Below are 21,958 nucleotides of genomic sequence, written 5' to 3'. Positions count from 1 at the left end.
CATTAAATCTAATGCTGGTGAATGTGGTAAACAGTAAGCATAGGCATACTGTAAAACTATAAAACCACCATCACTGGGTCCATGTGCAAAACAAAATTAATCAGCATAGGACTTATAATAGTTTACAATAAGAATCCACCAGGCATTAGGCTATTTCTGCCACAGACCAGACTTTCTATAATCTAGGGCAGGCATGTCCAAACTATGGCCCGGGGGCCAAATGCGGCCCTCAGACAAATTTTTCTTGGCCCTCAGGCTTCCAGGTGAATTGGCCCAAATCACCTTGCATCAATTAAAAATTAACTTTTTACTGCAAGTTTTTTTTTAAATCTACCTTGAGAAAGCTCATATTTAATATTTAGTGTGTGGTTTTACAGCTCTTAGAATGAGCCATCAATCTTTATTCATTCTAACATGTTAAATGTGCACATATTTTAATTATTCACTGTATTGAGCACCAGTCTACGGCCCTAGATCGGCCCTCTGCTTCGTCTGTCTTTAGATATGTGGCCCTTGATGAAAAAAGTTTGGACACCCCTGATCTATGGTATGTATTTTATGTATTATTACTGATCCATGCTGCTTGACTCTGCCAATTATCCTAATAACAGGGGTATCATTACCAAGAAGATACTCTTTATCAACCAAGGCCTATAATATGTTATTAGGCAGTGGTGCAACAAGTATTAAATTTTATACAGATATTGGAGCAAAAAATACTCAAGTAAAAGTAAAAGTATCACAAGAAAAAAAATCTACTTAAGTAAATGTAACTGTTTAAATGTACTTAAAGAGTAAAAAGTAAATGTATTACATTAGACTCTGATGATGTGATCTAATGGGCCTAAAGCTTCAAATGTAGTGATTTTGATAAAGAACTTTGTTCAACAAAAACAGCTGAATTACTATATATTACTATTTTTTTCTAGTTGTTTTTATCTGTATATTTTAACCCCCTGAGCCTTGAGGTAGTGGAGTAGAAAATACACATAACCTACCTTCTCTCAATTAGTCATTTTTTACTTTTACTTCACTACACTTGAGTGAAGTAAAAGTAAAAAATGACTAACTTACAAATACCTATTTTTTTTAATTAAAGGCGCACTATGTAACTTTTTGGTTGGGGTTCTTTACAGGAGGTTTTATAGCTAAAAAATACCTATAAAAACTGTCTGCCTGTGAGCGGGATTGCCTCACCAGAGATCTGACCTGTAATTTGTCTGTTTTGGTCTCCATGGAAACAGAAAGGTTTCATACCATACTGTGGAACATTCCAGACAAAGCAATAATATCTTCATGGAGAAAAGCATTTGATGGCCCCTCCACCAGAAAAGTTTCACAATGCATCTCTAAGTACAGTACTTTACTACGTTTACTTTGTTACGTTCCACTACTGGATATAGGAATTGTCCTGAGTGGAGTCAGATTGGCCCTACTGTACAACTGTGTAACAAGTAGCCTCGCAGCAGCTGGTGGGAGGAGCGGTGACACTACACGGGGCAGCTCTGCGCGCACCGTGTCAGAAGCACTTCGCTCCTTGAGGCCGAGGACTCGTGGGGTCAGGCAGAATGCACTTTGTCATGGGGGTCCGGATCACCTGCCCGCTTGGGCTCTGTCTTCTGCTGGGATGCGCCTCACTCTGGGCTTTCAACCTGGACGACGTTAACGTGCTGCGGAAGAACGGGGATCCGGGCAGTCTGTTCGGCTTCTCTCTCGCCATGCACCGGCAACTTCAGCCGATGGACAGAAGATTGTAAGTGCGCGAGTTAGCCTATATCAACTCACTTCATTTTGATCCAGGACAACAATGCAATGGCCTATATTTATGTCACCGTGTTCCATATTAAACTACTGTAGAGCGACAGTACACTTAAAATTAGCCTATTTGAATTTATTGAAGCTGCTCACGAGTTCATTATTTCTAGTAAACAAGAAGGTAGGATCTTGCAAAGGTTGGCATGCTATTTAAACTTGGAAACATCGAAGTTACTTTTACATTTCTAAATATGATTCTACAAATTATTCTCCTTCCAGGTTAACTTGTCAAATGTACTTAAAAATAGGCTAAAAATGGGCTTTGCTTTTAGCCCCCAACCATTTCAATAACTCCTGTCGACGTTTTAATGGGCACTTAATTAATCAGGGGTATTTGTCACTGCAACTGTCATATAATGGCAAGCCATTCTAGTTTGAAAACTAATGAAACTAAACTGAAATAATGGCATGTAGGCTATTAAGTAAAACAAAATTCAGTTGCTTAATTCTTCTTCTCAAGCTTTTAGACAATATAAAAGGTCCCTACATGACAAGAAGGCTCACTGATGGGCAGTAAAGCTGGTATTGGCATGGTTGGATTCAGGACTCTTCAAATCGTCTACATGTAAAATATATATGGTCACTGTGCATGTTGGGTCATGTTTATTTTACACCTGATCTGATCGTACACATAGGAGGAGTGCATAAGTAGTGTGTTTTTGTAGCTAGCACGTACTTATACATAACCTTAGGCCACTGTAAACTACTTTGCTCACCATCTTTCAATGAATTCTGGTAGGGTTCTTCACACTGTGTTCTTGGCATGTGTATTCTTGTGTCTAACAGTTGGGTGTGCTCTGTGAGTCACCAGCATTTGCCAGCGATGCCTGTCAGCTCTTATTCTGACTGTCTTTAGCCCGAGGCAGTCATGGTTACGGGAGGTGAAGGCAGGGTAATGTTGGTGTTGTGTTTTTTGCGAAGTACTTTAGATTTGTATTGTAAGTTAGTTCAGTCAGTGTAAATGTTGCAGATAAGTTTGAAAATGTCCATGGGGTTCTTAAGGTTAACTTCAACTTTAGATAAAAACAATTTGATGGATGGTGATAGAACAAAAAGTACATAAATCATTTTTACATCTGGGCACCAAATATCAGCCCTGGAGTGAGACTTGGATCTCTCTCAAAGAAGACGTAACCACAGATGTAACACTTGGCGGTTTTGAAGACTCCCTATCATTTGTGCTGTGTTTAAAGGCTTCCAATGATAAAGATCAGAGTATGACTAGGTATAGACTAAGTATAGACAAGACTTTGATATTGATCTCAAACCGATTAGATTTTTTTCTTTCAAAATCAAAATAAAAGTCTGCTCTGCATGCTTTTACTGACACTGGATTTTCTGTCCACCTTCCCCCAACCATATCATATCATCATGAATAGGCATGACTGAATCTTGATTGTGGTTAAAATTTGATTAATTCCCCAGCCCTAGTCAAAAATGGTTCTCAACTGGGCAAGCAGATACCAAATAAAATATGTCAGTGTAATAAATAACATAATTAAAACCAATTTTTGTTTCCAAAACAATAGATTACATATTTTGGTAAAGGCCCATGAAACCCCTGAACATGACCCTGCCCAACTTTTGGTCCAGACACCTCATTTGAGAATTAAAACTAGAGATCAACTGATATGGGTTTTTAATGGCTGATGCTGATACTAATTGTTTCGCCAGAGCAACTAGTGGCTGATAAGCGCTACCGATATTTTTGGGCTGATGTTGGGCAGATTTGACCCATTAGAGATCTGAGCAGTCATATTTTGTGAAGCTAATAGGCAGCAGATCAAATTAAAAAGAAATTATGTACCTATGCTGGCGCTTTAAGCTTGATAGCCGAAAGGCTAAAAAGTCTAAATATCCACCCAGTATAATGGCCAACCGGTATATGGGTCTATCTCTATACCCCACTACCTGGTAATGTACCTGTAACTTTCCAGAATGTAGCTTTGTTTTAATTCTGCTCTTATCTTTACTACTATAGTAAATAGAGATAATTACATTTCCATATTGTCAAGGCTATGTCACAAATAGAATTATACCCTCATCATTTTGCAGGTTTAACAGATACCACATAAGTTATCAAAATAAGTTACGTTCAATTTAATTTTGTAGAGCCCAAAATCACAACAGCACTCTCACCTCATAGGGCTTCGCAAAATTGTTGATTGAACCAACAGAAAGTTTGAAAATATACTAAAATATAAAATATATACGCATACACAGACCACTTGCAGTAGTATGTGTTAGTCCTTTTACTCACACTGGTGCTGCTGCTTCCTGTAGACTAAGTCCTTCCTCAGCTGGCGGCACACGATAAAACAAACCACAGGCTCACTGTCCAAAAGACCTGCTGACACTGCATCAACCTTTCAATTCAACAACAAAACTACTGTAATAATATAAATTAGTTCATTAGTTGAAGGGCCCTATTATGTCATCTATGTTATAATGTTGTTTTCTCATCACACACATATCTGTAGTCGTGTTTTTTTTTTTTTTTTTTTTTCATTCACTTTCATTGTGTTTAGCACACAAAACCTGCACATTTAGTTCTTTTCTCAAACAGAAAACAATCTGTTCTACCCTGTGATATCATATGGTAACAGAAAGTCCTCAGCTATGTTACTCTATACACCTTCACTAGAATCATTTGGATAATTTCATTCCTGGAATTTCCAATATCTACCAAACTAAAGGTAAAAGGTCACTGTTAACATGAAAACTACCACTTCATGACATTACAAGATGGAACAGAGCATTTTGTGCTTTGGAGATGTAGACAGACTAATAATAAAGGGTCACTCAAACATGTGTGAATGAAACATAACTCTAGGTATGTTTTTGATGAGGTAACAACATTATAACATGATTTAAAGCGTCAAGAGTCAATTTTGCATAATATAGGATAAATTACATGAATCTGAATACACGCATGTGATTATATCTCTTAGGGCTGTCTCAGGGCAAAAAAGTTACATTTAGATGATGCAGAACTCCAAATGCATTTCAAAAATTTCAGACCTTCCCACATGCATATAGCATCAGTCAGTGTTAAAGAGAGCATGATTTGTCTGGCTTTGCTTAGTGTAATTTCATTCAGACCTTTTTTGTCATGAAGTAAATGTTGTGTGTTGACATCAGTTTACAGTGTGAACTATGACATTCCTGCTTTGCTTGATTTATGGTGTTGTAAAACCCTGGAAATTGGATGCCTATGGAGATACGAAGATGGGTGTGGCTTTTGACCTTGTAGTTGGCCACAAAGGGCATCTGTGTGTGGACAAAGATAGAAGTTCTAGTCTAGTAAAGCAGAGCATTCAGCTGAAAAGAGCCTTTTAACACTAATACACTGTGTGGACATGGAACATTGGCTTTGGAGGCTCCTCACTATGTGTCTGTCACTGTGTGAATATGGCTGCTGTATTGAAATCAGCCATGGAAGAGTGTCTGTTCATGTTTCACAATGTGCTGAGGGGGCATGTCATATGGAGTAGAACGTTAGTTGCTAAAGTTTACATTTGAGAGTTTTTGTTAGTCAATTAACTTCTATCTACATAAAATTTTATTGTACAATCTGCACTTAGAAATAAGGGTGGCAGTGACTCAATGATTAGAGCACTCCTTCACCAACCTGAAAGTTGGTGGTTCAAACCCATTTCAAACTAGTGCCTACTGTCGGTGCATCCGTGGGCAAGAAACTCCACCCATCTGCAGCATTGCACCTTTCATTCTACCCCGGGACCGCTGTAGCTACAGTACCATCAAATAAGGGGTGAATGAAAAATGCACAAAATTGTAAGATCACTTTGAGCACCTGGAAAAGAACTATCAGATAAATGGATGATTATAAAGCTTTATAAAGCATTTTTAATATGACAGCCTTGTCTAACACTATATGTGTGAATCTTGCAGGCTCCTAGTTGGTGCACCGAGAGCAAATGGGCTGAGGGGTCAGAAGTCTAAAGTGACCGGAGGACTATACGCCTGTGACATGAGCTCCACTTCCTCTTCATGCAACAGAATCATCTTTGACAATCAAGGTTAGAAACCCACTCAGTCATATTCACATGTACATTTGTCATTTACTTCAGTTGGCATAATACTTATTTATGGTGCAACTTCATCATAGAGGATTTGAGTAAAGAAAACAAAGAAAACCAGTGGATGGGAGTGTCTGTCAGCAGTCAAGGGCCAGGTGGCAAGATCATGGTATGATTTGTTTTAGGTATTAACAAACATATATTGATTGATAAACAACTGACTTTTTAAAAAATTTTTGGTGGCAGACCTGTGCTCATCGATATCAGATTAGAAGTGCTGTTAACACTGCTGGGGAGTCCCGTGACATCACAGGTCGCTGTTACATGCTCAATGAGGACCTGACGATTAACGAGGCCTCAGGGACCGGCGAGGGTGGCAACTGGCACTTCTGCGAGGGCCGACCCAAAGGCCATGAGATGTTTGGCTCTTGTCAGCAGGGTGTAGCTGCTATTTTTGACAATGACTTTCACTATGTCATTTTTGGAGCTCCCGGAGGATATAATTGGAAAGGTAAGAGTCAGTCTGTATGCTCTGTATTAGTGTAAAGCTTTCAACTGCTGTCGTGTCCTCAAACTATTTTTTTCTCCATTCCAGGTATAGTACGATTGGAGCAAAAAAATATGACCTTGGTTGAGTTGGGCATCTATGACGATGGACCTTTTGAGCTTGGAGATGAAAGTGAGAAAGATCCAAATTTGATTCAAGCTCCTGCTAACAGTTACCTTGGTAAAATACTTTTAGTACACTTCAACTGTTCTCATGTGCAACCAATATATTCATTTAAGGCCCACTTTCCCCTACAGGATTCTCCCTGGACTCTGGTACGAGTCTGACTGTGAAGGGCCAGCTGACTGTGGTAGCCGGGGCTCCCAGAGCCAACCACAGTGGAGCTGTGGTGCTGCTGAAAAAAGTACCAGCAACCAGGGCCGTTGTGGAGGAGTACATTCTGGAGGGGGAGGGCTTGGCCTCATCATTTGGATATGACGTTGCTGTTCTGGACTTCAATGCAGATGGGTTTGTAGCACAAAAATGTTACAAAATGTATTTGTAATGTTAGTCTAACAAAGCATTGCTTTGTTAGTTGGGAAGATATTGTAGTTGGAGCCCCTCAATATTTTGAGAAGGATGGAGAAATTGGAGGAGCTGTCTATGTATACATTAACAAAGCTGGAAAATGGAACGAAGCAACACGGTCACGTATTGATGGCCCTAAGGACTCCATGTTTGGTCTTGCTGTGGCAAAGATTGGCGACATTAATCAAGATGGTTATCATGGTGAGATGCTTTATTGTACTTTATTATTTATTTATTTCAAACTTCTAAAGCAATACGTTTGCATCTCAATATGTTTTTAATTTATTCCAATTTTAGATTTTGCTGTTGGAGCTCCTAATTATGATAACGGCATGGGAAGTGTTTATATATACCATGGATCTCCTACAGGCTTGAAGTCCACAAGAGCAGCTCAGGTTAATCTTCAATTTTCACATTGTGGGACAAATAAATGTTTTGCTCTTGAATGCTGCAGCATTATTATGAACTTAACAATTAACCATTTTCTTTAAACGGGAATACTGTAACCACTATTGTATTTTTCTTTATTAGATTTTGTTAGGGAAGCCTTTAGGAATGAAGATGTTTGGATATTCTTTAGCGGGCAACATGGATCTGGACAAGAACTCATACCCAGACCTTGCAGTGGGCTCCCTGTCTGATGCAGTCGTTCTCTACAGGTGAGTAGTAATTATAATGCTCTTTATTATGCATGGTAACGTTCATGTCTTATGTTATTCCAGGGCACGGCCAGTCATCAGCATTGATAAGAAGATTACGTTCACACCTAAAGAAATTGACCTTACAAACAAGAACTGTGGTGACAAAGTTTGGTAAGTATTGATTCTCCAAATTCTCTGATTTAAAGATTTTCAGAAAAAATAAATTGATATAACATGAATCCTTTTTAAATTCGCTTTCTTCAGTATAAGTGTTGAGGCTTGCTTCACCTACACTGCCAATCCTCCCAGTTACTCTCCCAAGCTGAGTAAGCATTTTTACAGTGTTGTAAATATATACAGTATTCAAAAAACATAAAATAACTTAATTCAATCATTTAGCAATCAGTTACACCATGGAGGCAGATGCTGATCATCGTAAAAACGGACTGGCCTCGAGAGCCACTTTTGCTGGTGCCAGCTCGAAAGGCACCTTGACCTTGGACAGTAAAGGCAAGAAAAAGTGTCTGACACGTGAGCTTGTCCTACAGGTAATTGTAGTATACGCTATAGTGCACACAAATATGGAATGTTTATCATTGTTGGTACAAAAATATGTCTGATTAATGTGTCTTATAGGAAAATATTCGAGATAAACTGCAGGGTATCCCTGTGGATGTCTCTATTCAAATCGAAGATGCCAAACGTAAACGCAGACAGAGTGTAGCCACACCAGCGCCTGTGCTTGATGCCAATGAGCCAAACTCAACCCGCTCAATGGTAAAGTAACAACTCTGGGCTTATAATTTGTAGTAGTGACTCCTTTAACAGTCAGTACAGTTGTGTTATTCTCTTGTGTTCTGATCAATATAGGTGCATTTCCTGAAACAAGGTTGTGGTGATGACAATGTGTGTGAGAGCAACCTACAGGTCAAATATCGATATGGCTACAGAACAATAAATGATGAAACCTTCACTCCACTAAGCATGTAATACATATAAATAATAATATAAGAAATAATGTGACCACTGAGTGTTGATGTGAAATTACATTTTAATTATGGTTGTTGGATTTCTGGGCCAGAGCTTTCCATATTCCTGTTTTGTTCAAAATAGTTTAAAACTGGAGGTGGAATGTCTGTGTGGTTGTGCACACCTCGAATTAATTTAAAGATGGATTTCATAAAAAGACACCCAGTGCTCATAATATTAAACCTAAAAGTGTTTAACGGTATATCACAATATAAATAACTCACTTCTGATGATCTTTTTTTTGTTTTGTTAAAGGGAGAATGGTGTGCCGGTGATTTCTTTAAGTGACCAAAAGGAGATTGCGTTGGAAGTGACAGTGACCAATGAGAATGGAGATGATGCATATGAAGCCAGTGTGAACGCCACATTACCGTCTACTCTTGTCTACTCAGCCTATCGCAGTTCACCTGATGTAAGGCTCATATGAAGTAGATTCAAGTAGATTCTTTATGACAATCAAATTTATCTGTATTCATCTTAAGCATCCAGTAACATGCATAGCCAATAAAGAGGGAACTAAAACTAAGTGTGATCTTGGAAATCCATTTAAAGGAAAGACAGAGGTAAAAACAAGAAAGGAAAAAGTAATATATTTTTCTTTATTTGTTTACATTTACATTTTTGCTTTACTGCCATTCATGCAGACATCCTTCTACATTATCCTGGGTACAGCAGGAATCTCTCTTAATACAACTGAAGTGGCAATAGAACTTGTTCCTTATACGTACGAAAAACACTTTTGTTATTATTAATATATAAAAAGACCATTGTCACAATTCAAAGATATTATACTTTTTTGCTTCTAAAAGGACAAGCCGTCAGACTATAGTCCCTGTCATTGCAAAGGCAAAGGTGGCCCTGCTACTACAGCTGTCTGTTTCAGGGTATGGAGCAATTACACATATACACGTCAACAGTTAAACATATACTACAGATTTATTCTTTTATGCCATTACAACCATTTTATTCTTGGATTTTAGGCTTGCCAAACCATCCCAGGCTTCCTTCTCTGGAGTGGTCAAAGGGGAAAGTGCTATGAAATCAGAGAGTGACATTGGGAGTGCCATTGCTCACCAGTTCAGAGTGAGTAGGACTGGTCATTTCCGTTGTAATGTTCAGGAAAAAAAATGTTTATACATTATTCAGGCTGGGTCTCACCCGCCCTCTTGTTTGTATGTGTTAGATCATCAATCTTGGGAAGCGACTGACAGACTTTGGCACTGCGTCTCTTGAAATTGACTGGCCTAAAGAAACAGAAAATTCTAAATGGCTCCTATATCTGGTGAAAATAAGCGCCACAGGATTGGATTACCTTGATTGCTCTCCAAAGAGTGTAATCAACAGCCTGAAAGTGGTCAGTGGAAATATTATCTCTGCGATATAAAATTTGACTTTGACTTTTTACTTTTTTACTTTTTTTGCTCAGGAACAGAGCAAGACAAGAAGCAGAAGAGCAGTAACACTTCAAGATGAGGCCACAATTTCACGATTAGTTGACAAGAAATACAAAGTTTTGGTGAGATTATAAAGTGTGAAACTTAAAGTGTGAAAGTTATTTGGCTGTTATACTATATATTCTTTGGGTTTTCCTGTTTTCCCAGTCCTGTGGCAAAGGAGCAAAATGTGTGAAGATCAAGTGCCCCCTGCGGGGCCTGGACAGTAATGCAGTCATCACTCTGAGCTCTCGCCTCTGGAACACCACTTTTATAGAGGTAGAGTTTAGCCATTTAAATGGCCATTTAATTACATTTTTTAAAATGCACTTTTTTTCTGCTCAGGACTACTCTGATCAACATCATGTGGAAGTGATAGTGAAGGCATCTCTGAGCATTTCTAGCACATTAAAGAACACAAAGCTGCAAAATGCTGAGACAGCGGTAAATATGAATGCCTTGACACAGTGAATTTCTTTTTCAGATGCATTTCATAATAAACCACTGTTAAAATCACTCCCTGTCCACAGGTGAGCCTGACTGTGTTCCCAGAGCGACGCTCGGCCCAGTATGGAGGGGTGCCGTGGTGGATCATTCTCCTGTCCATATTGTTTGGGCTGCTTTTATTGGCCCTGCTGGCTTTTCTCCTTTGGAAGGTAGGACAGAAAAAAATGCAACATACCACAGGTCCTGAAATACAGCTGTAGTAGCTAGAAATTATTTAAGTTGAACCTAACAATGTTCCTCTCCTCAGTGTGGAGTCTTTGACAAAAAGGATAAGGAGGATACTTCAGAAAAAGAGAGACTGACAAATGCGTAAAAGAACAGGGTAAAATTACCCAGCTTCAATTAAAATTTATAGCAAGCAAACCAATTACTTGCTGTGTTTTGTTGAAAGAGACATCATTGCTTTTGGATGTTGGGTTGCCTTTGAAATCTAATTATTCACTAAATAATTTTTTTGCCTATTTTTCACACATAAAATGTGTGACTACAGCTTACTTGCATGGCTAAAGGGTGACAGCGTAATCTGCCAAACTTTGGTTCTCTGCTGTAAACATCTGATTTTGTTCTAGTGACGTTTAATTTCTTGCACGGTCTGGTGGTTCTTTTTCTTTGTTGGAGCAATTCACTGCATTTTGGCTCTTGCCTTCCATAACATACCTTTTAACATTCACAGATGACAATGTATTATTACTAATGTTAATGCTCTATCCGTTTGCAGTGTGGCTTTTTTGAGCGGGCCAAACATGAAGACAAGATTCCCAGTTACAATGCAGTTCGGATCAAATGGGAGGAAAGGGATATCAACAGTAAGAAATGGGAAAAGGTGGAAAAGAAACCCTGGGTAACAACTTGGCAAGACAGCGGACATTTTTCCTAACCATCATTGAGTTGCACATGGATTATTTTAATGCATTTCTTACATCTTCACCTTTGCACACAGTGGATGTTAACTGTAACATTAACTGTATGTTGCAACAGAAAAAACATTGTAGGACTAAACCACATGATCAAGCATAAAGTCTGTATTTCACTGGACGGGAGTTGTGTGAGATCATACTTCTCCTGCACAAGTTTTGTCTGTGGATACTTTTCCGTGTTGACTTGGGAGGGTGGGTTTTGTACTTTTTGTATTTATTTTTTTAGGGGTACTTTTGTTGCTGTTCTAAAAGTGAAACTGATGACAACCATACCACGCTTTCTTCTATGTAAGATAACTCAGTTTTATCAGCATCTCTCATCCTCTTTCATTTTACTGCTAAAAAGACATTCCATGTGTTACCAAAACATTGCGGCTGTAAATAATGTTATTTTGGAATAAAAATTTAAGTGTTTGTATTCATGTGTTTGTCATGTTGAGACTGTCAAAAAAGAAAACTCTGTATTAGCAGAATAGAATTAAATTAGATATGAATTCTTAAATAGGACACTTTATTAATAAAATCATTAATAAATTAAAAGATTAGCATTTAAATATTTATATAAAACTGCCATAATCTGCTGGTGCATGTGATAGAACATATACTGCAAGTTGTGTATCACCAGTTAAAATGGGTACATTTCAAGTTCATGTGCGTGTGGCATTTTAGACCCTCATGCAGGTGGCAAAGGCATTTGATTTACAACAGTGACTCAGTCCGGATGGTGCCTCTCTTGGATTCCTTGTGAGTCGTGTGTGTGTCCCTCTCCTCCCTGAGCCTCTTGTCTCTCTCTCTCTGCTCCTTTTCCTCACGTTTCTTCAGGTCCTTGAGCTTCTTCTTTAAAAAGGAGCGATCGTTCTGATTGCACACACCCAGGGTCTGTTGCAAATAGGACAAAATCAATAATTTAACCCAATTTCTTCACTCTTCTTAAGCAGAAATAAAGTTGAGATTAGTTACCTGAAACATTATATTCAAGACTGATTAAAAACTGACACTGTTTTAGCAATTAACAGTTTAAAACAAAATGTATCTTTGAATGGTGAAAAGTGTGTGAAACATTGTGCCATTCATGGGTTTGAGCTTCCTGCTATACGCAACATTTGAAGGACTTTTCATACATTTAGTCTGAAATTGTTCATCTCTATTGCAACGGTCCTCATTTCTCTTTCTGAAACCCACTGATAAGCAGGATGATGAAACTCATGAATAATTTTTGTATACATCTCTAAAATACTTCATATCTACGTAAATTTCTTTTGTCTTGAGCTGACCTTCAGTTTGTCAGTATCCAGGTTGAGAAGGTGTGCCCCGTTCACACATCTGGCAGAAAACTCTGCTGCATACTGGTCCATACTCATCGCCACCAGCCACAGACACACCTGCTCACAGCTCCACTCAGTCACTGGAAGACTCTGCCATTGGTGGTTGTTATTGGTAGGAATCAAGTCATCATCCAAGGTCTAACAATAAAAAAGGCAGACAATAAAGACAGCTGTGAATTAATGATATAACAAAAAAGATGAATTGGTTTGGATGACTTTCATGCAAGGAGAGGGAAAGGACAGTCTCACCTCAGTAGATGAAAAGGTAAAAGTGCAAGAGTGCCCAGACAAAAAGTGATTAGAGACGTGACCCACCATGGCGGAGCTTCCCAGGGGAAAGCCAGTATTCTGCAAGCAAGAAGAGAACTGTCCTCTGCATTCTCACCTGTATATGTCTATTCAGCAAAGTAATTCTACTGCTATAGGTCATGCAGGAGAGATCAGGGAATTCAGACAGCTAATATAAAGCTTATTTGTTTACATACTTGGTCTCTTCTTCCAGTGGTGGTCAGATAGGGCAGGCTACTGCTGGACACAGACCTAAGCCTCTCTTTGTTTTTTTCCTGATCCTCCCCTTTCTCTGTAGTTTTATCTCCAAACCAGGAGAAGGGCAAACATGAAGGCATAGAGGTAAGTGAGGATGTTGACGAGATCTCAACAGGTTCATTAGCCAAGTCACCAGAAGAACTCCTACAAGGAAAAGTACAAAAAAAGAAAAAACACACTTAAAACAAATTACGTACACAATTTCAGTCTGATTACCCCATTTAGATACCTGCTTGCCAAGGATTTCCTACTCTTTTTTTCACTCCGCCTTTTGTTGAGAGACTTGCGAAGCCCACTTGAACAAACAAAAATTGCTAGACAAGTTAGTATATAGCCAAGACAATTTGTTACCATAAAATATCCAATTTCTACCTCAAATTGGGGAACTTCCTCTTGGACTTTCTAGAGGAGGAGGAGGACTTGAGAGGTGAAGAGCTAGTGTCAGTGATATAAATGGGAGGTGTAGACACTGAGATGGAGGGAAGCTGAGGGCTAAGTGTGGGGAAAGAAGATGTACTGGACAGGTCACTTCTGCTGGATCGCTGTAGTGTAGTAGGAGCAGGCAGCGACTGTGTATCCACTGACTTTGTTGTGCCGCTTCCTATTACATGCAATTTGTTAAAAGAGTTACAAAGGCACATTTCACTGACAAAATCTTTACTGAAAGGGTTTTACTTCTGTGTCTGACCTGTCGTCTGAAGCTCTCCCTTAGTTTGTCCCGAGAGGGAGGGTGGCGCTTGGATTTCTGGGCCAGTTGAGCCTTGGCGATGTGAGCACTGCAGTCTAGGCGCCCTGTATCAGGGACTAGGCCATACCATTCACCATCTGAGGGACAAAAGATGTTTGACTATAAGTTTAATCCTATAGCCAAAGTGAACATATAACAAAGGTTTCATACAAACCAGTTTCTGGTGCAGTGTTACTCCTTCCAGATAAAGATTCTCTCTCTTTTTGCTGTGTACATGAGGAGTACCAAATTTAGTTGCAGATCAAAACTTCACTGAAATAAATCTCTTCCCACCTGAACAAACAGCTTTTCCATCAGCTCTTGCTGCTGGTCTTGTTTCTGCTCCAGCTCCCTCTTCAGTTCTGCTTCCCTGTTCTCAGCATCCTCCACTCTACAACAATCATCAGAAATGTTTTAAGTGTTTATTTATAGACTATATTTATATGGTGATGCTCCAATTGAGCAAATCTAAATACCTGCTTTGGTATTCCCGGAGCAGTCTTTTGGCCTTGTTATATTTGATCTCCAGGTTTTCTGATTGGCTCTGGGCATCGGCCAATCTCTGGCTGATAACTCTGCAAAGCGTCTGGGCCTCCTGCCAATACCTGGACAATAGAAATGAGATGATTACCTGCTTTTTTGTTGGATCTAAAAATGGTCATATTTACAAACTGGACACATTGACAACATCTATACAACTATTTGAGTACATTTTAGACACAAATCAAGTTAGCTGCAGATATGAATGCACTAAAATAACAAAAGACATCTACTTCTCCAGTTTATCAGCCTTCTCTTCTTCATCTTCTATTTTCTGTTCAAGCTCGGCTTTCTGGTTCTGCCAACTAGCCTGCTGCTCCTCCAGTGTGTGCAACTACAAAAAACAACATGGTACAATATTATGCATGGTGCCAATTTTAAACCAGGGCAAACATAAAAACTGCTCCACATTTTTGTATTCATGTGTTTTGTAATACTTTCGAGCTTTTTGCAATAAAACTTTTGTGTTTACCATCTAACAAGTTGAAATAAAAATGGTCCCCAACCCAGTTATGTCATAGATAACAAGTCAAGTCATAAAGCAGGGATGATCAAGGGTGTGTCTCCATAAACTGTGGTTTTTCATACAGTTAAATGGGTCAGTCTCCAAATGTGGATGCAAAGGTAGTGAATTACGTGAAAGCTGCAGTGGTTTGTGAGCTCAGTTTTGTGGAGTGTGACCCACCTTTTCTCGAGTGCTCCGTAGTTGGTCTGTTCTGATTTGGAGTTTAACCTGGAGCTATGAAGTTAAAAATAGACATCACGATTTGTCCTCTGTTAGAAATTAAGTTGCCTATACAACGTACCTGTTGGTATTTAAGGCATAGTTGGTGGTTATCCAGGCCAGAAAGCTGTGACACATCATCTTCCTCATCGTCACCCACTGTAGTGTATTCAGTGTAGCTTTCATCATCGTCACATTCACTGCATCTCTGCCCCTAATATATTAGACCAAGTGTTGTTTCTTAATGTTGAAATTCAGCTATAAAGCCAGACTTTGAGTGATCTTACAGTATGGGAAGATTTCTCCATCTCTAGGCTTTCATTAATTAGCCTCGCCACCTCGCTCTCCACACCATCCTTCTCACGACCAATCAAAAACCTGTATTGAATAAAATTAAGTGGTTAGATTTAAACCAATGTTATCCAACTTAATATGAATAAAGAGTAAAAAGAACAAAACCAAAGCTGATTTTTCAAAAAGCACTCACTTTACAAGGCCTGACGTATTCTTCAAAACAGTGGCTGCAAACACTTGGGAGACTCCAACTAAACTGACACCATCCACTTCCACAATCTGGTCATTCACTTGAATCCTAGCACATAGAAATGTTTAAAATTCTGTACACCAGTGTTTTTTAAAATCAATTTTATTGACAGATTATGCATTTTGCATTTTAGCCTCTCTCCTTAACATTACTTTTAGAGCAACTACAAATGCATACCTTCCATCTTTCTCTGTTGCTCCGCCTTCAGTGACAGATTTGACAAAGATTCCGAGCTTCTCCAGTCCCTGATCAGCACCAACACCCATTCCTATAATGCTGATGCCCAAACCCTCTTCTCCTAAAAAACAAATGATTGATTAACCACAGGTTAAAGGTGCACTGTGCAACTTTGCTTGTGGAGAGTCCTCTAATTACTTGTCTCTATGTTATCGCTTTGCCTAGAATGTTCCATGGTATGACATTAAGCATATACATCTAGAATTTATTCATTATGCAGGTTTCAATAGCTCAAAATACTCAAATTCTGAACATTGGGGAATAGGGGGAAATAGTAACCATTTTCTCCCTTCTGTAGAACTGTAGAACATTCCAGACATAGCAATGTCTCCACGGAGACAAACAGGTGGCAAACCCTCAACTAGAAACGTTACGCAATACACCTTTAAAGTAGAAAATTTTACTATTAAGTTTAGAAACCTTTTTCGATCTCCACAGGAAAAACATCCATCTTTTCCACACGCTTTTCCAGTTCATACTCCGCAGAAGCAGACACTGGGTCAATGTCATCATTGTGTCTGTCATACTCAGCATTTGAGTAAGTGCTGAAAACCTAAGGGGCAGTTGATAAGCGTTGTGAATATATCTTTAGAATGTACTTGAACCACACCAAAATTACATTGTTTGCCAGTGTAAAAACTACATGCATCTTCTTTGTAATGGTGTCAAAATTACTCAAAAAAAAAAAACAAAGTTCTAAAAATAAGTGTGAACAAACTTATTTCATTTGTGGTACTTTTAGCAAATGAGGATATAGGTAAGAAAAACTTATTTGCCTTTGAAAAGACAGCTCTGACACAGAGAAACATGTGGGATCCTGCCTCTCCTCATTCCAAGTATCTTATAAGCATAGCTTTAGGCACCATTATACTTTTAAAACCCACAATGTCAATGCTGTACACTCAGCAATGCACACACTGTATTTACACTGAATAATTGCCAGTACAGGTAAGGTTTATCCTTCCTTACTTTGATGGGTGCTGTAGAGAACTTGACCTTTCGTTTTCCATCTGGAGTCTGTTCTTCAGAACCAGACCCAAGTTCAGGGATTCCAGGGATTTCCTCATATTCCAAAGCAGACTGCTCATCTGGGCTCTGGTCTTCTGTTGTGGACTGAGCATCTTGGATATTCATAGAAGCCTCATTCTTGATCCCACCAGAGTTTGCACAGCCCACCCTCTCCTCTTTTTCCCCCATTCCCCCCACAGTACTGCACCCCTTCGCTCCCAGCAGCCTGCTTCCACTTCTGTCTTCACTCACCGTACTTTCGTCATTCTTTCTTTCTTTCAATTCAGCTTTTTCCAAACTGCACAACTCTTGGTCAATAACTTCTGCTTGCATCCCCTCTCTCTCCTCTGTCACAGAGTTGCTGACTACTGCCGACATGTTCGCTGGTTTAAGGGACTCTTCTCCTGCCTGCCCCTCCCATTTTGTGCTCTCCTGCTCATACAAGTCTACACTGCCATTTTGATCCACTGTTTTACATAGAACACCTTCAGTGAACTCATTTTGCTTGAGTAAGTTGAGTTCTTCAAAAACATCATCCACCAAATCCTGCACTATGCAAGGTGTCATGTAATTCACTGATGTTTCCTGCCAGTCATCCTCTGCTTTATTGTCTGTCTCACAATCACTTTCAGAGGACCCATTCTTTAGGTCGACTAGCTCAGCCTTCACTGGTTCCTCACTGATCAAATCTGTATCACGACGTACCTTTTCACCTGCATAATGGTCCTCTTGTGTTATTTTATTGATATGCGATATTGCAGGTTGATCATGTGGACCAGAGCAGATAAGAGAGGTGACTGAGTCTTCATGTGGATCACTGGCTCTGAGAGATTTATGGTGGCCTGCCATAGACCCCTCCGCAGAAGACTGAGCTAAAGAAATATTTACGATGGGAAGGTTTATGAACTTCTCTTTATCTAAACCATCCATCTCTGGAAGTGTCATGTGTTTATCCTTGTCCCATGAGCTGTCACCATCTCTGGGGTAATTGACTTCCTCCTTCCTCCTGCTCCTCCTAATGCTGTATGAACCACCGCTGGGCACGGCTGTTAGTTTAGTCTCAAACAGCTTGCGGGTTACACTGAACTTCTGTGCCAGAGCTGCCCTGTCAATATCCTTTATTTCTTCTGATCTGCTTTTATCTCGTAGAAAGGCATCAGGAGTTGAGAGGCTTGTGGCAGTGCTCAGAACAGATGAAGAACTGGCAAACAAACGCCGTGTAGAGGGAAAAGGTGAAGTTGGAATTGTTTTTTGAGGTGAAAGTGCTGGTGAGCATCCTGTATTTTGCCCATCTGGTTTAAGCTGTTGACTATCCATTTGAAGAAAGATGTTTTGACTAATTTTGGCTCCCTTAGTGCTGCCAATCCGCCCTCTGCTCACCGGGTTGCTGCTAGTTTGAGACATGATTGGGTCTGACAGGCTGAGGGGCAGTCTGCTTGGGTGCAAAGTGGACTGCTGAGCCCCAGACTTTAAAGTGATCCCAGTGTCAAATGAACACTTGATGGCATGGAAGTCTGAGTTATAAGTTATCCGGTGAGGGGAGGCACTCCGGCCTTTGCTGTCAGTCCTCATCATTTGGGAAAATACTCACAAATAGTTAGTGTTAAAGGCTGGTTAACTGCTGCTAATACACACTTAGGAAGACAGCTGGTGGGTTAAAATGTTACTCCATCCAATCGATGGCTGCTGGTCACAAAGTTCTGGGTTTGGTGGTGTACCATGTATTACATGAGGCATGAGGTTTCCTGTGAAAAACAAAAGGACACAATCAGAAATAATAGACCTAGGCTAAACATTTTGGTTAAAAAAAAGTCACACTGCTGCATTTTGCTACTTACACATTTTAAGAATTAACAAATGACTAAATCCAGAAACCCCGACACAGCCAAGTTATCCCGTTAGCTTTCAGCAGCCACAGGTGTGCAAATGGCATGGAGACTTCCAAGTAAACTCGGAAATCTGAAATTCAGCTGGTCATGGACATTTAGGATGCCATTAAAACTCTACGGTCAGCAAAAACTTTACCTTATCAAACTAAACGATCAGACATAAAGCCCTTAACCTAATTAGATGGAGTCGTCTCTCAAACAAATTAGACTCGTAATGGGTTAATATATTCCAGTAGAAGAAATTACGACAACTATTGAAGAGTCACAATGAATGCAATTGATCGAAAATGATAAGTAGGTCAAATTATTTAAATCGACTTAATAACTTGTCTATTTATTGATTATGCAATTTGATATGACTCATTTCTTACCTAAAGCGCTGTCTGTGCTGACGGATCCCTTACTGCGATAAATAGCCTACAGACAGATGGCGACTCATGTCCCTAAAATCTGTAAATGGATTATCCCGGGGTAATCCTGTGTAAACTGCTCCACTATGAACACCAACGACGAACAAATAAATTAGCCTAGCGGAAGGTGAATTGATGGCATCTTTAACATAGCTTGTTTAACCTGTCCAAGAAATACCATGATCCGTGAACTTCCCACAGACTCAAGGCTTAAATGGGCCCACGTCATTCATTTGTTCAGAAAACAGCCATTCTAAACTAACTAACATTGTGTTTATATTCTTTATGATCTACAAGTAAAAAGGGGGGGAAAAAATTATATCTTTACCTGTTTCTAAAATCTATGCCAGCATCAAGCCAGGAATATAGCCTTAGGAAGGCCATTTGACACATAAATAAACAAAATTTGAAAAGCCAAATTAGATTATTAATTTGTTTGACCACAATGTAACTAACAATGCAGCATTTACTTACCTTTACTTGTCTTTCAGGATCTCTGCCACTCTCAGTGTCTGCTGTGTAAAATCACATTTAATGGTAAGCTTTGAAAATTCACCTGTGTAACCATCACTATGCCAACTTCACCTGTCTGTTAATCCCTCATCGTCACCTGCATCACCTGCATAAAAAACAGTCTCTACCTGTTTCTGCAGTGCCTGGTGACTCAGTGCTGGTGCTATGGTGCTGTACTGGACCGGACTGGACCGAGAAGAGTGGTACTGCTCAGTGTGACCTGGTTCTGATTGGAGACTGTTGTCCCAGGTGGCACGGGGACCTAGTTGATATAAATACTGGCCAATCACAATCAAGCATTCTTTTGAATGAGGGTAAGTGAGGCAGGGGAGGACGCAGAGAAAGTGAATTGAAAGTAAGGAGTGAGGGAGTTATAACAGGGTAGGTGGTGAAGTTTAGAGGCTGGATAACAGAGAAAAGGGCAGATATAGAGGCCATTTAATTCACTGGGTAAAGATTCAGTTGGTGTTTTTCAGACACTTGTGATGATGTCATACTTCCAAATGGGGGACAAGACATAGTTTTCCCCATTAATTACATTGTACTTTGCCATGAAATATTCAAAAAGTTAATTTGCAAATGTTAGACCTGATAATTTTTACTAATGACTAGACCCAAGAACTCATTGTATTACAACAGAAATATACATTTTTCTATTCATTTTAGCTGTCCCCCATCTGTATTAAATATAGAATATAGTCCAGAGGCCATAGAATGTTGTGATGTTATTTAGGAATAGAATGTGATGAAATGTTACATAAAGTTAAATAAATCCCAAAATATACCATAGCCTATAGTTTTTATTGCCGTTAAATCTATTTTAATAACCACAGATTGAAGAATAAGTAGGCCTAAATATAAAAGTTTTTGTTATGTTGTAAGGGCTTTGTGACCTTTTACATTGGTGCATGATCAGTTCCTGTTAGAAAATATTTTCAGAATTTTCTGCTAAATATTGAACATGCCTGACTGGATGAGGAACACTGCGTCTTGACTCTTTATAGCATTTTATTTTGGGTGATGAGATACAGCTGAGGAGATTTGGCAAAAGAATTAGAAGATTTTGAATCACAGGAGTGATTCAAATTTTCAAATGTGCATCACCATTACAGGGTTTGTCCACAAGAGTGCAGGGTTGTTACGCAAGTGATTTTTATATGCTGTAGATACTCCAATAATCAAAAATTACAGATGATAAATTTACAAATGTGAAACTTAATCAAAAATTATTTCTATGTCAGTATTCTCAATCATGGTCTTTTCCAGCTGATATCAAAACATTCAGTCTTAAGGTAAAGGTGAAGTGAGCTTTATCCCATGTTGTAATGCTGTTACCTCCTCAAAAACATTGTTGGTGTTCTGCTTTGTTTCATTCACACATGTTTATATAATCCTTTATTATAGTCTGTCTACATCTCCAAAGCTCAAAATATTCTCTTGTGATGTCATGAAGATGGATAGTTTTCAAGTTAACAGTTTACTTGACCATTTGTTCAGTAGAGATGGGTAGGGCTGAAATTATCCAAATGATTCTGGTGAAAGTGTATGGAATTTAAAAACACAGTGGAGCACTGTATTAACAAATGACATCACAACGTGGCAAGGTGTTTTCTGTTTGAGAAAAGAACTCAGCCTAAATCTGCAGGGTGTACGTGCTAAACATGAGTGAATGAAACAAAACTCCACAACTCCAGTATGTTTTTGATGAGGAAACAACATTAATGCATAGATCTGTAAATAGTATATTATGGGCCCTTTAATAAACAATGTGAACATTCAATAAGCACCAAGGCATTGTAAAAGTCAAACACTCATAGTTGATAATTTAGAATTTGTATAGGCTGAATTTAGCAGATAGACAAGTCCCATATGGTTATCTGTCCAGTCAGGCAGAGTAATTTCAGTTCACAGGAGGAACAGCTCAGAGTCTGAATACATGAATGTTGGCTTCACTCTCTCTCACGTCACACACATTCGACTCAGTGACTGCTTATGAGCCAACCATACCTCTAAACGAGCCTGACACTATTACATAATA

General features: G+C 39.2%; 2 protein-coding genes across 8 annotated transcripts; one reads left to right on the top strand and one right to left on the bottom strand.

Annotated features, from left to right (window-relative positions):
* The first annotated feature begins 1,541 nt into the window (after nt 1-1,541).
* On the top strand, nt 1,542-11,875 carry LOC110173387 (integrin alpha-6-like). 2 transcript variants are annotated; one of them, XM_055151759.1, is made up of 26 exons: nt 1,542-1,753; nt 5,728-5,855; nt 5,945-6,024; nt 6,102-6,366; nt 6,451-6,582; nt 6,660-6,870; nt 6,938-7,131; nt 7,228-7,325; nt 7,462-7,589; nt 7,653-7,742; nt 7,836-7,897; nt 7,971-8,119; nt 8,208-8,348; nt 8,442-8,557; nt 8,856-9,012; nt 9,083-9,163; nt 9,245-9,324; nt 9,410-9,484; nt 9,581-9,683; nt 9,784-9,954; nt 10,027-10,116; nt 10,202-10,312; nt 10,379-10,477; nt 10,564-10,689; nt 10,788-10,862; nt 11,259-11,397. In XM_055151759.1, exons 1-25 carry the CDS (start codon nt 1,569-1,571, stop codon nt 10,851-10,853), a joined length of 3,138 nt encoding a protein of 1,045 aa, XP_055007734.1. In that variant the 5' UTR covers nt 1,542-1,568; the 3' UTR covers nt 10,854-10,862; nt 11,259-11,397. The 2 variants fall into 2 exon arrangements, with proteins under 2 accessions (XP_055007734.1, XP_055007733.1); XM_055151758.1 differs by lacking the exon at nt 10,788-10,862 and having other exon boundaries at nt 11,259-11,875.
* On the bottom strand, nt 11,834-20,150 carry LOC129408355 (neurabin-1-like). 6 transcript variants are annotated; one of them, XM_055151760.1, is made up of 20 exons: nt 19,993-20,150; nt 19,882-19,919; nt 18,947-19,078; nt 17,070-18,853; nt 16,521-16,653; nt 16,041-16,161; nt 15,807-15,911; nt 15,607-15,697; nt 15,402-15,533; nt 15,281-15,334; nt 14,829-14,929; nt 14,532-14,660; nt 14,350-14,446; nt 14,231-14,282; nt 14,004-14,153; nt 13,701-13,929; nt 13,558-13,623; nt 13,268-13,472; nt 12,732-12,920; nt 11,834-12,336 (listed from the first exon to the last, which is right to left on the bottom strand). In XM_055151760.1, exons 4-20 carry the CDS (start codon nt 18,681-18,683, stop codon nt 12,157-12,159), a joined length of 3,648 nt encoding a protein of 1,215 aa, XP_055007735.1. In that variant the 5' UTR covers nt 18,684-18,853; nt 18,947-19,078; nt 19,882-19,919; nt 19,993-20,150; the 3' UTR covers nt 11,834-12,156. The 6 variants fall into 6 exon arrangements, 1 of the variants encoding a protein (XP_055007735.1); XR_008631900.1 differs by lacking the exons at nt 11,834-12,336; nt 12,732-12,920 and having other exon boundaries at nt 13,399-13,472; nt 14,017-14,153; XR_008631904.1 differs by lacking the exons at nt 11,834-12,336; nt 12,732-12,920; nt 18,947-19,078 and having other exon boundaries at nt 13,399-13,472; nt 14,017-14,153; nt 19,882-19,922.
* Between the last annotated feature and the right edge of the window lie 1,808 nt (nt 20,151-21,958).

Source organism: Boleophthalmus pectinirostris, unplaced genomic scaffold (assembly GCF_026225935.1).
Source record: "Boleophthalmus pectinirostris isolate CB_2022bp ecotype Guang Dong unplaced genomic scaffold, ASM2622593v1 HiC_scaffold_16, whole genome shotgun sequence".
NCBI classification, from domain to species: domain Eukaryota; kingdom Metazoa; phylum Chordata; class Actinopteri; order Gobiiformes; family Gobiidae; genus Boleophthalmus; species Boleophthalmus pectinirostris.
The sequence above is the reverse complement of the archived record's forward strand: the minus strand, read 5'-3'. Positions and strand labels throughout refer to the sequence as shown.